Here is a 16,419-nt window from a genome sequence, read left to right on the forward strand (position 1 = left end):
AGGGAATATATCAGACAATCAAACAAGCTAGAAGCTTATCTCCTGTGAACCATGCTTTAATATGAATGACAGCTTGCTGTATGTATGAGGTATGCCTATGAGAAGTAGTGTCTATAGTAAGGAGTTATGATGTGAATGGGCGGTTGTTTATCACCAGCGTAGGGAAGGCTAGAAGGAAGGCTGAGACACACTATCTTACTCTAGCGGGTTCCAGAACACGTAAAGTCTAATGAATTTAAGGATTAAATAATAGCAAAGTAGTTAATGAACGGATAACCGAAAGATAACGCTTGAGTTGCAAAACATCAAATTATTTGGGTACTGTTCAAGAAGAAATGTAATACTTCAAAATTCTATCAAAAGCGCGGTGGGTTAAATGGCGAGGATGGATAAGGTTACCTGCAGGAAGGCATCTAGTTCCACGGGATAAGGCTACGAATACGAAGTAAGGCTGCAGAAGGTATTGTGCTATACCTGATGAACGACACCTACCTAGGTGCTGAATGATACTGGATGCGTATATACATACCGTGATGATATAGATAATCTCTATGGTATAAGTCAACAGGTAATCTTGGAAATCAAATAGAGATACCATCAAGTATGGGAACAATTTTAGATCACTCCTTTGTATTCTTGATATGTATTTCAGTAGACAGAATACTACAAATGGGTATACTTTTGTCATATTATCAACGCCATTTCGATGACTCCCTCGCCATATGTGAGACCAAAAATAATGAAGTTAACGTCGTTTCTCTGGCACCCTTTCTTCTCTGCCTTGTATGTTTGGCGAGCGACTTCTTCGAGGCACTCGCTCCCGTGGATTGTTGTGTCTAGAACCCTCATCTTCTCGCCTTGATCGATGTCTTTGATCTGGACTTCTGCTCCGATATCTGCGGGGTCGAGCTGCTGGACTACGACTTCTTGCCCTTCTTCGTGGACTAGCATCATGTCGACGCCTATGATGTTCCCGTTCACCACTTCTTGATCTATGTCGATGCCTCCTGTGATTTCGTTCTCTTTCATGATCCCTGCTTCGACTTCGATGTCTTCGTCCATCTTTTTTCTTTAATCGCCCTTCTCTATCCCCCCCGGATCTATTGATTCTTTCATTATTGCGGTCATTCCTCAGTAATCCACCTCTCTGCTCTGAAGGCTCGGATTTTATCTGCAGAACCTCTTGCCCATCAGTATTACCAACATAATCGCTAAATCCGGTACCCTTTCCCATGCCTTCAGCATCATCGGTTCCTTCTTCTGATTCTTTAATAACTCTTTTCAATTCCCCAACTTCCACGTTGTTTGCTCCTGTAGCTTCACCACGCTGTGCGACCGGTAATCCTAGAGCCCTTGCTATCGCATCTTCCTCAGCCTCTTTAATTTTTCGAATCTCTTCTTTTCTTTCTCGTGCCTGTTTCTCTTCTGCAGTCTCATTGCTCGTCATTTCAGCGTCTCCCTTTGCGTACCAATTCAAATCCCTTCCCTTTTGCCATCGACCAACTGGGGCCATAAGGGAATGGCCAAGGTAATTTTCTCGATGCTGCGAGAATATTTTGTGAGTAAACGGCAACCATTCGATTGATTGATTGGTCGGGTGGGGGGGTTGCTTACTTGGGAACTTTGAACCTCATCCCAACTAAAGTTTACACCTCCTCGTGAACCCGATTTTCGTATAGTAGATAAGAGATCCATAATGGAGGTGATTGACTGCGGTGATTGAATTGTTTAAAATGGCTTTGCGATGAACGATGGTCAGTACTCTAGGCTGGACGAGGCTATAGGATTGGTATGTCGGTGTCGGTAACATCGACATCCGAGCTAAGCATGGGCATGGCATGGAACGCATGCCATCTCGCCTTTCGCTAACCCCATGAATAAGGAGAGCCTTACTTTACGAAGAACTTTGCTAGAATGATTGAGTGTAGCGTCGAGAGCGCCTAGAAGAACGCCAGCTTCTCAGCCTTAGGTTGCCCTGTCATTATTTAGTCATGACATCCATTTGACTTTCAATCTTTTGAGGTTATTCACAATCATCAGAGGAAAATAAGACGTTCGCAAAACTGGCCTGCAAAAGGTCCTATTTTGTGCTGCCCGAATATCTATCTCATTTACCCACCAAGGTACCTACTTGTCTTTGTCTTTGGAATCATTGTACGTTGGCTTCGTGCCGCAGCAACCTAGATAGCCCCATGAAGAAGGCCACCTAGGCCTTTGAATTACTCCATTCAATCATTCAAACAAATTTGCAGCTTTCCAACATGAATCACCCCTCTTTGATTGATCATACTTGATTCATTAATCATATTGGATTCATCAGGTTTAAACTCCTGTATACGATGATCGTTATTGCACAGGATTTTTGAAACATATATAGTTTCTTCCCACATCATTCTCAGAATGGATTCTTCTACTTCGTACATCCACGAAAATATTCTATGCCATATTGCATCAAAGCTGGAATCCTTCTTTCAAAAATACAATATGACTGGTCTAAAAAGTCATAACGCTATTCCGGATGGCCTCAATGACCTAGAGACGGTCGTCTATCAAAAAATCATACATGCTGTTAGTACCTTGCGCAAACAGAACTTTGATATTCCGCACGTTGTTGTCGTCACAGATGTCGGTAAAGACTATGATGATCTCGCGGCTATGATACTTTTGAAGGAGCTACATCGTATGGGTGCAATAAAACTCGAAGGTTTTATAGCAAACCTGCTACCGGAAGACGACAGGGCGCACCTCGCACGTCAATCTCTCAATCTTCTCGGTCTTGAGGATATACCTGTTGGACAAGGCACCAGAGGCACCGAAAAGAACATTTCCCCAGATTTATATGAATTCCCTGTAAGCGTCATGGGGCAAAAACCTTATCCTAAGCAACCTAGAGGCCTAGAACTTCTGCAGCATCTCAAGAATAACGCCGAGAGAGACAATTATAAGCTAACGTTCTTGCTTATATCTTCGCTACAAGATATTTCTGAGTTTGAAAGATCATTGCGGCCAAAGGATTCCTCACAGTTACACCCTTTGAAGCATGTGATAGCCAAGGTTGTCCTACAAGGTAACTACAAACTCGATCAATCCAGAGATGACACCAAAGAGCCCAAAAATCACAGTATCCTCAAGGCTGACCAAGGAGCTGCCAACAATGACTTTCATTGGCCATCTGCGCAAGATTTCCATTCATTTCTAGATCGAGAAGAAATCTCTTCAGTGGTCTATAACAAGATCGCAGCCTATGGCACACCATTAAGACCTACAATATTTTCAGAAATGGCTGAAACTGGACAAATTTTGGGAATCGCTTTGAGAGATATAGAAGCACCTCAAAACATACTTTACTACAAGGGAGCATGTAGGATGATCAATGGGAAGCCTGCCCCAATCATGAAAGATCGCGATCAGCAATGGTTCCTATTGAGAAGAACCACTTATTTCGACACGAGAGAACGCGAGATAAACCCCGAGCTGCTTCCGGATCCAGAAAGTGAAGAAATTGTGGAGTATTGCAAAGTCATAGTCTATGATGTGCTAGCTGCTCTAGGCACATGTCCTAAGGCTGTCTTGGATGCGTTAGACGTCCTTGAAACTCCCAATTATGAAAGACAACCGGATCATGATAAACTACATCGTGTTGTAGGTGTTACTCCGAAAATGAATTCAGAGACTGCTACCCAGGAGGAACTTGATGCGGCGGCTCAATTGAATGAAGATGAGGAGAACCCATTCAAGTCTCCCGCAAGTACCAATGCGGAGACCATGAAGAATGTTATTGAGGCGCTTTTAAGAGGAGCTTTATTGGATTGTAAAGCTAAAGGTATCGGACAAGCAAAGGTCGAGGATAGGCTCTGAGAGGAAAATAGGCTGCTCGAAAAAACTACACCTGCAGATGATCTGCAAATAATCTCCTGCACAGGTGCTCTACTAAAGTGAGATTGAGTAAAAGTCATTTGGGAGAGAACGCCCATCGAGTTTTTTTACGTGGATTAGATATCCTTTTCATTGCACGTGAAACTGGGAGTCCATGGCGCTGAAAACGAGGTTCACATTCTCATCCATGATTTTGGTTTAATCTGGAAACCTACCACCTTTCCACATTCTTCGTGGATGATGTCTATCGATAGGGAAAGTTACAAACCCTACTAAGAATCAATCAACCATATGTTTATTGATATTCAATTGTACCAGAACAAATGTTCTCAATGTCAAGTTTGAACATCAAAAAGTCTCAATCCTACACATCATTGGAATTGTGATGTTTGCATCGATTCGCCTCAACCATACTACTCACATGCCAATTGATGCATAGACTACTACCACAAATGCTGTGCAAATGCGGTCAACCTTGTACAAATCTCATCATACAATATTCCAAATTCACAAAGTTCCCCAAGATTCCTGGAGGCAATTTCTTTCTCCGAATTTCCGTACTCGGGTCTACGAACAGTCCACTCACCCCGATGCTATACTCTGCTGAGTTTCCCGCAAGCATCAAATATCAAACAAAGGGAATCATTGAATTTTCGACCAACATATCTTCCTCATCATCTCGAAAGTCACATCATAAATCATTGAATAGTCTCTGAACAAAGAGGTCGATCGAATCCACGAATCAGGACAAAGGAACCCTACTTGAAATATGTGAAAGCGTGTTCGCTTTAATGAGAGCTTCTCACATCATGTTATCGTGAACTTCATTTCATTCCATTTTGTTTCGATGCTTTAAATCCTAACTTTTGGATTATCTCTGATTCTCTGAATGCGAAGTTTGATGCAGACAGCTCTCCAACAATAGTGAAATCAAGTTTCCAATCCAACACGGTAAGGCTTCATTCCTCGCCGCTTACACACCTCAATCCCGATAAGGATGCCGCATACACCCCCCTCAACCGCAGATACAACCTTGATAATCAATCGACCGCGACCTCCTACTTGGGTATTCCTCCCTCCTTCCGATGAACCAGATTCAACTTCAGATTCGGATACCCTCCCTCCCTATCCTCCCGCTCCTACTCGTTTACCACCCCGCACTCCACTTACACCACCGGCTCAAATTCATATTCCCTCTCCAGCCACTTCGAATATCAACCGTGACTCGTATGAATGTGAATACAGCAGCACATCCACAATCAACCGAGAGCTCAGGACATCCAGCGCGTCAAGCAAAGAACCCACTGACGTTCCACCATTTTGCAAAGCACTATTCTTCGATTCCTTACAAACAAGTTTTGATTCCCTAGCTCCGCCATCTCCTTCAATTTCCCCTTCTGTGTCCTCACCCTCGACGAAACCACCTACTCCCCAACCATGGTTCCACCCCATCTCGCACCGTCAATTTTCTAAAACTTCTATCCCTCGCACCAGAGATTGTCCACCTTCCCCCCTCACTCAAGATATCTCTGCTTCAGAATTTTGCACCAGTTCTCGTTCTCCTCCTGCTTATGATTCCCAACAGCAATTAGAAGAGGAAGACATAAATGATTGGGTAATAATATCACCCGATATCTACTCACTTTCAGCATCACCATCTTCACCATCTAATACCGCTGCGCCAATTTTGCATAAGAATGGGACAATCAGAAGAGAAGAATCTAGAGGTACTGAAGGTAAAATGAGTACATTGGGATATTTATTTAGCTTTTTGTATGTATCCCAGACTTTCATCCTCCATTTGTAACGATCAATCTGGGAAACAGGAAACGGCGATGGAATGAAGATTGTACTGACAATTGGAGTCAGGATGTCAACGAAAGGGTATAAATCAACAGGGACCTTGAAACTTGCTCACCAAGAGGACAAGGAAACTGGTGGAGAGCACAAATGACCTCCGTCTTTGAACTCCTGCCCATCGAAACATCATCTGTATCAGAAAGGGGAGAGTAGTATAAGAATAACAAAGAGTCAATGGAAAGTATCAAAAGGGTCAATGCAGATGTGAGTATACGAGTGGCCGATTTAGCATACGGAAATGCTCGATATCACATTTGCTTCTATCGAGATTTGGAGCGAGGGCAAAAGAATTGAATGCAAGAATTTATGAACATTTATATGCATACCGGACGTGAGTTCCAATCATTGCAACATAATTGCAGCAATGCCAGGAAATAGTAATGATGTAGTACGCATGTATAACACAATCATGACTGAGATGTTATAAATAATTCATTTCCATTCGACCAAAACATGAAAATACCCGCATGGCCCTTAAATACCTTCAATACATCGCCTACCAAACCATTGCAACCCAAATAACTCATTGAGCGTACATTTCGTGACCTAAACGCCTGATCCATATTTCCATTGCCATATTCCCTTCCCACAACTTCACTATTGCTTCTGCACCTTGGCCAAACCCTCTCCTTCTCTCCTGACCACCTTCCTAGGCAAGATCATCACCTTCCTACTTAGTAATTCTCTCAGCTCCTTGCTAATAACCTTTGGCCTCTCGGGAATATCTTCCAATTCCCCATTGGTTGGCTTCTTTCCTTTGTCCTTTTTTGCACCCTCGATTGTACTACTCCCCATATCTATACCACTTGATGCGCTGGTAGAGTCAGATGGCTCAGCAACTTGTGATGTATTTTGAGTAGCACGGTGTCTAATAGATGGCTTTGGGAAATTTGACTTTTTATCAATAGCCTCAACTGTTCTCTGGAAGCGACGGAATAGTGCTTCCGCACGAACAAGAGTAGATTCCAAATCTATCTGATTGGATAATTCATTAACTATGTCTCGTTAGTATTTGTCATCCTTGAATCTTATGTCGTGAATATGAAAACATACCATATTTCAACACTTCATCGAAATGTTGCAGATGTGTCATGATAACGTCCCTATGTTTCTCTAAAATTGCTAAAGCAATGAAAAGATGGAACCCTTGACTTAAGTAATCCGTCCATAATACCTCCCAAAGATGTAGAACGTCCAACCATGCAAATTCACGCTTATACCAGACGAGTAACATGCGGAAGAAGAAAAAGAAATTAGTACTATCCGCGCTTTGAAGGTGGAGATAAAGCTTGGGATCCATAAGTTGGACAAGGTGATCGAGGGTGAGAAGCTGAGAGCGCATTCCTGATTGATCCCGGAGAAAATTACGTTCCATACGCTCCATGAAATGTTGAAACCCCCAGAAAGCGATGGCGTCGTCTTGCATGACAGCATATATTGGAGCAAGAAGATCGGACATGCCTTGTACATAACCAAGGTCGCGATTGTATTCGTTATAGGTTAGAAGCATATCTTTCATTTGCTCCAAATGAACATTGGTACCCACATCAGCAAATGGTGAGTTCGGGTCTGGATGTGGCGTATCTTCGCCTGCGTATAGTGGGATGTTACGATCCGTCCTATGAACATCTTTCTCTATCGTGTGGACCCCAAGCAATGGGATATGTCAGCCTTTTCAAGTCTTCAAAATGATAGGATATTGAGTTTTATTACCTATTCGATTTTTCTGTTCTCGCCACCACTCCCCTTCTTCTCCTTCACCACCCAAGTCGATTAAACGGTCCCACCAAGCACCTTTCAATTTCACATACTCATCTCGTAAAGCTGCCATCACGGCTTTTCTCTCATCTGCTGAGGAATCCCATTCATAAACACCGAGCAAGAACAACCAGGCCTCTTTTCTAACTCCATCTTCTGGGTCGAGTCCACCATGAAATATCCTTTCTTTAACCTCATCTACAGTAACAGATAATCTGCCAGTCCGTTGATCGAAAAACGTGTTCCATTCTCCAAATGTTACGGGTTTTCTCTGTTCCCTCATAGTCAAAGAACCCATTTCTGTTTCCAATAACTCGAATTCGCCGACATCTGTCTCCTCCATTTCTAAAACATCTCTGGCTGTCCATATCCTCTGATTTTTATCCCTTTCACTTTGCTCTGCGATACCCATAGCCCATCGCGCCAAGTATATCCTAGCACTATCAAACTCCTCTTGTATTGTCTGAACTTCCGGGTTCTTCATGAACCTCCTAACTTGTGGCGGTACTTTCGGATTTTCAACAATTGAATCGGCCGTCCTCCTCGTGAATGTCGTAACCTTACTAAACTTCTCCATCAGATTCCATCCTGCTTCCTTTACAAACTTTGTCACTGGATCCATCCCGGCGTCTCTCTGCGCACTTCTGTATGCACTCGAACCTGTACCAGCAGCACTTCCAACTCTGGCACCACTGCTTGATGGTCTCCTCACCGGCGCAGATGTGACTAGTTTGTCTCCAAACGCTTCTTTATCTTCAGCCGAAGGCTCCACCAAGTAAATGTTGGGTTCTGCACCACTTCTCTCAATCTCAACATATCGTCTCATCCACCTTAACACCTCATCGCCACCCCAAAACATCTCTCCATTCGCGCCAAATGGATCGAATGATTCCCTCGTCCTCTTTTTCTTTTGTAAAATTGTAGATTGACATTCCGAGTCGTGAAAGAATAGTGCAGGGAAGGAATCTCCTGCTCGGGAGTTTATTATGACACTTCCAAACCACCACCCTAAGCTCGGTGGTCGTACGAGAAGGCTATAAATCTGCGAGACGGGTATAGCGAAGGCATAATGACCGATGGATCCAGAATGGGTGGTGGTTGTTGGAGGAGGTGGTACAAGATATGATTGCTTAGGTGGAGAATCGCCTTCTGCAAGATCAACCTTCACATATGTATTCAAGGAATCCCCAAGAGATGATTCTGGAAGCCATGCCAGGAGTAAGGAGGCGGAAATCTTAGATTTTGCATCTTTAGAGGAGGAAGATGTAGGTCGCGAATCTGGAGTTGACTTCTGTTGTAATAGAGCTATGTATCCGGGTATGTTATCTTTCGCAGAAGGAGTAGGATGAATATAAACCTGTAGTTATTGTTGTGATGTTAGTAACAAGCTGCTTGAACGACCCCGCACTTTGCTTGAAACACCAAGCTGCCGGAAATAATTACCTTGCTCTTGGAGAAAAGTAATTTGACCCCTCTACCCGACTCTGCATATGTAACGGTATTGTAATCGCCCTCCTCGTCGTCGCTCAAAGCATAGAAGCTGTTCGGCGATACCGGTCTTGCGGGGCCAGAAGACGACGTCATTGCCACGATAATGGGATATTTGTAAGTCTCACTGAAGTTGCAGTCAAGCAGAAATGTAGTTGAATAATCTCAAGTATCACAAAGTATTAAGTTGACAGCGGCGGTATAAAGACATTATATCTTGAGGTTGTATCGTACTGTAGTTTGTGGCTGTGATAGTAGTAATATGACGCGATTGTCTCGTCCTGGAATCATGGTTTGATTTGGTGTTTGCGCGGCAGGCGACTTTAACCAACTCGTGATCTTATGCCACATTCACATGAAAATCAACATTTTCGAAATTCTTTCACATTTGAAACACTCAATAGATCTTCTAGGGGAGAGGGGATATGGTCACAGCCATTTTAATAATTTGCATAATAGATAATGTTAAGACCAGCCGGACGAGCGTTCTGGCTTTTGTCGGCTGCTGCCAAGTACCACTGAAGAAGCTTTAATCTGGAAAAGGCTTCAAGTGGTGATTGCCTGTGACTTCATCCATTCCCTTTTCGGTGGAATTATGAGAAGATACTTCTCGCGTTGATGCTATGAGCATTGTAATCTTACCAAAAGAACTTTGCAGATGCGAGTAGGACGGGATGGGGGCAGATCTCATCCATCCATCCATCCATCCATACAGACAGCGAATTCGTGATACATTGCATGATCCTTATGCTTTTTGTTGGTCAAAAGTATAGAACCACAGTTTTCAAAAATCAAAGCTTTCACAAATCGATTTTATACTCGAAGCCAGTTTACCAGCGAATCTCATCTGTTCTTTTCAATGCATTGCGAATACGGTCCTCTCTTGAAAATGTTGCCGTTGATGAGTTTGACTGTTTTCGTTACTCGTCAATCGATCCACAAAACATTCTCCTACAAAATTATAGTGTCTAATTTCGAGAGTTTGGTGTCCTGATGTTTTGTTTTCTAGAATGGTTGAGATTTCGGCATCTAGGAATTTGGTAGGGACTTCTTGTCTTGGTACCCTCGAGTTACTCCACCAGCGAGAGAGATACAGCAATGTCTTCCAAGCTCTCCATACTCTTCCAGACTTGATATCCGTCGATTGAATTGGCCTGAGAATATATGGTAATGAACTGCCGATGAATTGGCAAACAATATCACCAGTTTGTGTCCCTCCTGGTACCAAACAACACATACCTTCAAGCGTTTCGGCATATCTTCGATTGTATATCAAGGGATGTAAGCGATTGAAAAGTTCCAAGACACTATCCGGAAGCTTTCTATCTTTCCACTCATTCCACAGTATTCGACCTACTCTGCCTTCGTCACTGCGTTGAATATCGCGAGGGAAGTCAGTAACTAGGTTTATGATGCCGATTTTGTAGCCCACGCAAGCGAGAACTCCTTGATCTTCGAGATATGCACTATTCAAGATGGCACTTCTTGATTTATGAAGAGGTTTAACCCAGTCAACAATCTTTTGTTTGTATTTTGCACGGGTTGTCCAGTCTGGCACCCAAGATGGCATCCATGATAGCACTAATGGTCGAGTATGGTAGGCATGATTGAAATATTGTTCTGCATGACTCAAAACGTCATAATTCTTGTCAGTCTCAATGAGATAGTTGACAACGTCTGAATATACTTGCCGAGGCGATTTTTCATAACTTATCGTAAACGGCTGTGTACCTTTCGGTCTTTTAGCAATGCCAGATAGTGCATAGATCATGTCTCGACTGTCTGAGGCCATATAACCTCTCTTGGTCACAAGAAGATCAAGAAGATTCAATCGTTTTCCATCTTCAGGTATATGAGGTGGACCACACAGTGGTAGTGGTGATTTCTCGTCATTTCCAAGTGACTTTCGATATTCAAGTCGTTCCCAATAGAAATCTTCCAGGCGATTCTTGATCACATTATCATAGCCTGCACCAAAATAGCTTGTGCTAGTACTTAGAGCTACAACCATAGCGTAGTAAAAATCATTCCATGAAACTTTTATTGTTCCGCATTGTATCCATATTCGATTGGATACAATTATCTCTTGATAGATCCATACCCGGCTCCAATAGGGACGCCAAAGAACTTCAGATGCTGAATTTCTGATTTCTTCTTGACTTATTCCCCAAGATTGGGTAAGATTTGCCAATGTTAAAGTCTCTTTTGTAATGTCTACTGACCCTTTTCGTTTCGAATCCCTTATCGCATGAAAGATATTCCTTGACCGTTCACTTGATTCACCAAGGAAAACAACGGTATCGCAGGCTGCAGAGTAAATCGACCGCATGTGAGCCACATGCCTGTTTCTCTCTTCAACATCAGATTGATTGATACATAAACCATCAGCCCAAAGACGAACAACCTCTGTCTGATGTCTTAGATGTCTCAGAGCCGACTCCAAATTTCGTGTTATATATAAAGATTTCCCATCGACTTCTATCATCCGCTGATTCTGGGCGTTCCCCCATGTGTAGGAGAGAGCTATGAATTTTTCAGATTCTCCTTTTGGCGTTTCGGAAGACCAGCGACTTTCAATTATCGAACAACGAATTGCCGATGTTGTGCAAAGAGAAGGCTTAAGTAATATAAGACGAATTGAGTTGAGTGGACCCAAAAGTGGTTTGTAGATGTATGATGAGTTTCTAGTAATGAGGAGTGGTATATAAGGTGACGAAGTTCTGTTAAATACGGTACGCATTGTGTTTACATCTATAAAGAATTCTTATATGAAGAGGGTGGTTAACATAGTGTTTGTTGATGGCGCGTAGGGATGCAAATGAGTCTCTTCATGCTCGCCGCAGAGTGCTTGTCTATGAACATGGGGGATTTTAAGACAAGGGCCTTACTACCACATAGCTAATCCGTTGAAGTCCTTCGTATATAGGTTCACGATCTATGAGTGGATATTTGTAGTACTAGCATCAATGTATATAAGGATGGTAGAAATGTTATTACAAATTGAATGCTCTATAGAAAATATCATATTTAGAAGACATCATTCGTGCCCGTTCAGGATCCTAATACAAAACACCAGACAACTCCCAGTGACACTCATCAATGCAGTTTTATTTATAGCGAAGTCAAACTCAGAAACAGACAAGCTCACCGGGAGCGGGGTAGCATTCTCCGGCGGAACAGACAAACCAGATGTGCAAATCTCCAGTCCTCGCGAGCTGGTGGGATTCAATCGGCACTTTGTTTATTGTCTCGGCCTTTTTAAATTCGATTGACAACTTAATCGAGGAATTACTCAAAATTGATATTACTCAAAGTTGATGCTTGTCAATGCTTCGAAGTGTACCTTCAAGGTCCAGGCACTTACGGCACAATGTCATTTATCGCAGACTTCATATAATTCCTAGCCGGAGGGGTTATTCTTCATCAGCTCGACCTGCAATTACCTCAATATTCACCGGTCAATCTAAACATCTCAGGACCTTTCTACATACAAAAGCGGAAACTAGAAATGAGTTTGTAGACGACACAATATATGCGCTTTCCACGGCATCTGGCAGAGCCGGCATAGCTATCATACGTATATCTGGCTCCGCATGCCTCGATGTATGGCGCCTTCCTTTCACTTGATGTGTCTTTGGTATTGACTGTTATAGATCTATCAAGGCTTGTGTCCATCTAAATCGATCCCAGCACCACGATATGCCGCTGTTAGAACACTGTATGAACCGGCGAACTCGATTCCAAACATTCTCGACTCCGATGCTTTAGTTCTTTATTTCCCTGCGCCGAAAACCGTTACTGGTGAAGACGTCCTCGAATTACATGTGCATGGAGGTTCAGCTACAGTCAAAGCAGTTCTAAGCGCAATTCCACAATCTACCTCGCCTGCGAAGATCCGATATGCTGAACCTGGAGAGTTCACACGTCGAGCATTCCAGAATGATAGGCTAGACTTGGCGCAAGTGGAAGCATTGAGTGATACATTGTCTGCAGAGACAGAGCAACAAAGGCGCGCTGCTGTGCGAGGAAATTCTGGGAAGCTTGGTCGCACATATGAAGCATGGCGAGAACAATTGTTGCATGCGCGGGGGGAATTGGAGGCATTGATTGATTTTTCCGAGGACCAACATTTCGATGAATCTCCAGCTGAGCTATTGTCGAATGTCACAGCTCAAGTCGAGATTATGTTGGAATTGATTGCCGCACATGAGTCAGCAAGTCATCGGGGTGAATTACTCAAGAAGGGAATTAGGATTGCTCTACTAGGGCCACCCAATGCCGGCAAAAGTTCCCTACTAAATCAAATTGTTGGCAGAGAAGCTTCTATCGTTAGTCAAGAAGCTGGGACTACTCGAGATATTGTCGAGGTTGGTTTAGATATTCGTGGGTACCTGTGCACGTTTGCAGATACAGCCGGTTTAAGAACTCAAGCTTCACAAATTGGAAGTGTCAAGAGTGACTCGATAATCGGGGATATAGAGCAAGAGGGCATTCGAAGAGCAAAAGCAAAGGCAAATGAGTCAGATCTTATCGTTGCCCTCGCCAGTATAGAGTGGTCAGATATTCGGAACGGGTGGGAAATTCGCTACGATCATGAGACATTCGAGATAGCGGCTCGAGCCTCGAAATCCATGATCGTTATTAATAAATCTGATTCAGTAACCCCTGGAATACTGTCAGAACTTATAAATGACTTCAAAAAATCTCAGAAAGGCAGATTTGATCAATATCCCGTTCCGTTGATGTCAATTTCATGTAAAAATGCTCAGGCGTTAACGGATAAAGGAAGTATTGGTCATTTCGTTGACGAGATGGTATCTCTTTTCGGCAATATGACATCTCTTCCGACTGAACTTGAGGATTTACTCGGTGTTACTGAACGTCAGCGCCAGCTTCTCACAGCCTGCTCAGCCCATCTATTAGACTTTATGGATGAAGCACAAGAGCATGTCGATCATGAACGGGAAGCGGATATAGTTTTGGCGGCTGAGCATCTTAGATCCGCAGCCAATTGCTTATCACGAATTACAGGTAAGGGTGAAGCTGGTGATGTTGAAGAAGTTCTAGGCGTAGTTTTTGAAAAGTAAGTGAAATGGATTTTTTCCCTCGTATCTTGTACGTACAGTGGACTGATTTTGTGGCCCCCAGATTTTGTGTTGGCAAGTAGACGCGAGACGGAAATCAAGACGCATATTTGCAAGTTAGACAATAGAAATGAGATAAATACATAGATGTGATATATCTCTGCTAAGTATAAATATTTGTGTATTAATAATACAAGAAGTATGACCCGAAAAAGTAATGGAAGAAAAAGAAGCTCTATGTAATGCAATGCCCTGTAACACCCGATAAATGCCAAAAAGAAATAGGAAACTCCATCAAATGCATCATCATGATTCATCCTTCAACCGACGTTGCTCCAATCCCTCCAATCCCAATCTTTAAATTTTAATATTGCCCCCAAATTGTGACTCCTCCAAATGGTTATCAACTTTGTTCCACGACACCCCAGATGTGCATGCGGCCTGCAATGCAACCAAACTCGCCAATCTGAATTGCAAGCCCAACATGTTGGATTTATGGTAACGAAGATGCGTAATGAAATTCTCAGAATATGCTAGAAGGAAATCGAAAGAAAGAAAAAAGAAGGGCAAACAAAATGACAACTCCGTGTGTATGCTGCCGTGTATATGCTGATAAATCTATGCGTTGCGTTGTGAAAGAAAAGAAGAGTAGAGAGAATGAAGAAAAACCCGTGAGGATGAAAACTGCTTGATCTTGAAATGAATCGAAAGTGAAAACTGGTGGACATGCAAAAGCCGTGTAGAGTGAGAAATTTATGCGAATTGAAAACTCCGGAAAATGCTATGATGTAGTCGTGAGACTAGATATTTAATGTGCTGTGTTGCCAATCTAGAAGTCTATAGTTGTATATGCCGCCCGTACTATGCAGGTAAGATGGATCGCTGAATCGCTCGAAATCAAACCGCCGAAAATGATATGGATATGATGCGATGAAGGGGTTTAACCGAACAAATGTTTATCAGGTTATCCGATCACGATAAAGAAACGAGAGAAGGAATTATTTAGTTGTATCCACCTCGCCCATCTTCTTCCTCATCATCATCTCCGCGACGGAGAGAAGAGACTGTAGGACGGAAGCTGTCTTCATCCTCGTCATTCTTATTGGGTCCATTGTAACCTCCTCGTCCGAAGTTGAGGGGAGTAGAGGAGGTGGATGTGGAGTAGGCGGTTGAGGTGGAAGTTTGTGCGGCCATGTTTGAGATTGAGTTATAAGTTGATGTGATAGATAGTGGAGGGTATTGATATAAGTGTTTCAAATTGAAATCGGAGAGATTTGTTAAGTAGATGATATTGAAGTGCGTTGGATAGTGAGTTTAAGTAAGAGGCTGTTTGTTTAATGTAATATGAAACTTTGTCTTGTTTGTCTTGTATTGTAGTGAAGGCTGTTGATGGTGATGAGAATGAGAACCTCAACACAGGAAACGCTGCCACTCTATATACTTTCTCTCCTCCTCATCCGCGCTCTCAAATTGTTATAACAGTATCGCATTCTCAACTCATCATGACGACAAAGCCTCACCTCATCCTCTTCTGGCCCCAGTTAGCAACTCTGGGAGCTTGAGGAGCCCACGAGACCCCATGCAAATCCATATGAAATCCACGCTAACACAACAAACACATGTATTTCAAGGCAGTGAATACCTAGGTAGGTAAGAGTGTAAGAAAAATACTGCAATAAGGAATTGAGTAATGAACCTACATTAACTCCAGACGAATAACCTACCAAATCCTGACAAATCCACTCATGGCGTCCTAAAGCTCCCTGGTCTGCCCATCCATAATCATCCCCGTTTGTTTTCGCACCTACTCCAGTAATCGCGAAAGACTAAGATCATGTACACATCTGCTGCATTGTCAGATACCCAGTTGTGAGATGGTCCAAAAGGTTGGCTCGGGTACTTTGCAAAGTTCTCAGCCTCCTTCGTGAACCGAGCTTTGTACGCTTTGGCTTCGTAGTTACTGTACACAGAAAAATGCAATTGTGATTACATGCCCTAGAGTCTATTTTTTGGTCTATGAGTGGAGTCTATTGCTAAATCTTACATGTACTTTTGGCGGGGCATGGGTCATGGTCATGGCCATCACATCGCAATCCATTCCCATTCCCGAGATCCCTGAATATCCTTTCTTTGGTACTTGGAGGAACTGGGATTGTTTAGGCGCATTTATTTAGAGGACTTCTTATAATGGTGGTATTCTGTAAAGAGAGTGGATTCACTGCGTAAAAGAAGCGTCAATCAAACTCTAATCGAGTTTGAGATGCACATTTACTATGGGCCTGTATTTCGGTTGGAAAATTAAGAGAAATAATTGAGAGAAAAGACAGAAAGTAACATTACAACACAATATGCA

At 42.8% G+C, this 16,419-nt stretch overlaps 8 protein-coding genes across 8 annotated transcripts; 3 read left to right on the plus strand and 5 right to left on the minus strand.

Moving 5' to 3' along the window:
* Positions 1 to 745: 745 nt before the first annotated feature.
* Bfra_007573 (putative kinase phosphorylation protein) lies at positions 746 to 1,695 on the minus strand (the record flags this gene model as incomplete). Its single annotated transcript, XM_037337944.1, has 2 exons — positions 746 to 1,543; positions 1,615 to 1,695. 2 exons carry the CDS (start codon positions 1,693 to 1,695, stop codon positions 746 to 748), a joined length of 879 nt encoding a protein of 292 aa, XP_037190007.1.
* Positions 1,696 to 2,400: 705 nt separating this feature from the next.
* Bfra_007574 (uncharacterized protein) lies at positions 2,401 to 3,858 on the plus strand (the record flags this gene model as incomplete). The annotated part of the gene is made up of 1 exon (XM_037337945.1): positions 2,401 to 3,858. The coding sequence occupies one exon, from the start codon at positions 2,401 to 2,403 to the stop codon at positions 3,856 to 3,858; it is 1,458 nt and encodes a 485-aa protein (XP_037190008.1).
* A 1,015-nt stretch (positions 3,859 to 4,873) lies between these two features.
* On the plus strand, positions 4,874 to 5,830 carry Bfra_007575 (uncharacterized protein; the record flags this gene model as incomplete). Its single annotated transcript, XM_037337946.1, has 2 exons — positions 4,874 to 5,649; positions 5,746 to 5,830. The coding sequence occupies 2 exons, from the start codon at positions 4,874 to 4,876 to the stop codon at positions 5,828 to 5,830; spliced, it is 861 nt and encodes a 286-aa protein (XP_037190009.1).
* A 503-nt stretch (positions 5,831 to 6,333) lies between these two features.
* On the minus strand, positions 6,334 to 9,717 carry Bfra_007576 (putative gtpase-activating protein gyp7 protein; the record flags this gene model as incomplete). The annotated part of the gene is made up of 5 exons (XM_037337947.1): positions 6,334 to 6,731; positions 6,790 to 7,371; positions 7,450 to 8,851; positions 8,938 to 9,146; positions 9,696 to 9,717. The coding sequence occupies 5 exons, from the start codon at positions 9,715 to 9,717 to the stop codon at positions 6,334 to 6,336; spliced, it is 2,613 nt and encodes an 870-aa protein (XP_037190010.1).
* A 121-nt stretch (positions 9,718 to 9,838) lies between these two features.
* Bfra_007577 (putative heterokaryon incompatibility protein) lies at positions 9,839 to 11,722 on the minus strand (the record flags this gene model as incomplete). The annotated part of the gene is made up of 2 exons (XM_037337948.1): positions 9,839 to 10,221; positions 10,291 to 11,722. The coding sequence occupies 2 exons, from the start codon at positions 11,720 to 11,722 to the stop codon at positions 9,839 to 9,841; spliced, it is 1,815 nt and encodes a 604-aa protein (XP_037190011.1).
* A 587-nt stretch (positions 11,723 to 12,309) lies between these two features.
* On the plus strand, positions 12,310 to 14,069 carry Bfra_007578 (putative trna modification gtpase mitochondrial precursor protein; the record flags this gene model as incomplete). The annotated part of the gene is made up of 2 exons (XM_037337949.1): positions 12,310 to 12,585; positions 12,636 to 14,069. 2 exons carry the CDS (start codon positions 12,310 to 12,312, stop codon positions 14,067 to 14,069), a joined length of 1,710 nt encoding a protein of 569 aa, XP_037190012.1.
* A 354-nt stretch (positions 14,070 to 14,423) lies between these two features.
* Positions 14,424 to 15,260, minus strand: Bfra_007579 (uncharacterized protein; the record flags this gene model as incomplete). Its single annotated transcript, XM_037337950.1, has 2 exons — positions 14,424 to 14,599; positions 15,083 to 15,260. 2 exons carry the CDS (start codon positions 15,258 to 15,260, stop codon positions 14,424 to 14,426), a joined length of 354 nt encoding a protein of 117 aa, XP_037190013.1.
* Positions 15,261 to 15,607: 347 nt separating this feature from the next.
* Bfra_007580 (uncharacterized protein) lies at positions 15,608 to 16,025 on the minus strand (the record flags this gene model as incomplete). Its single annotated transcript, XM_037337951.1, has 2 exons — positions 15,608 to 15,708; positions 15,875 to 16,025. Coding segments are annotated over 2 exons (252 nt in total), but the record flags the coding sequence as incomplete, so codon positions are not given.
* Positions 16,026 to 16,419: the final 394 nt, after the last annotated feature.

The sequence above is a fragment of the Botrytis fragariae genome (genome assembly GCF_013461495.1).
Source record: "Botrytis fragariae strain BVB16 chromosome Unknown tig00000112, whole genome shotgun sequence".
Taxonomy (NCBI): domain Eukaryota; kingdom Fungi; phylum Ascomycota; class Leotiomycetes; order Helotiales; family Sclerotiniaceae; genus Botrytis; species Botrytis fragariae.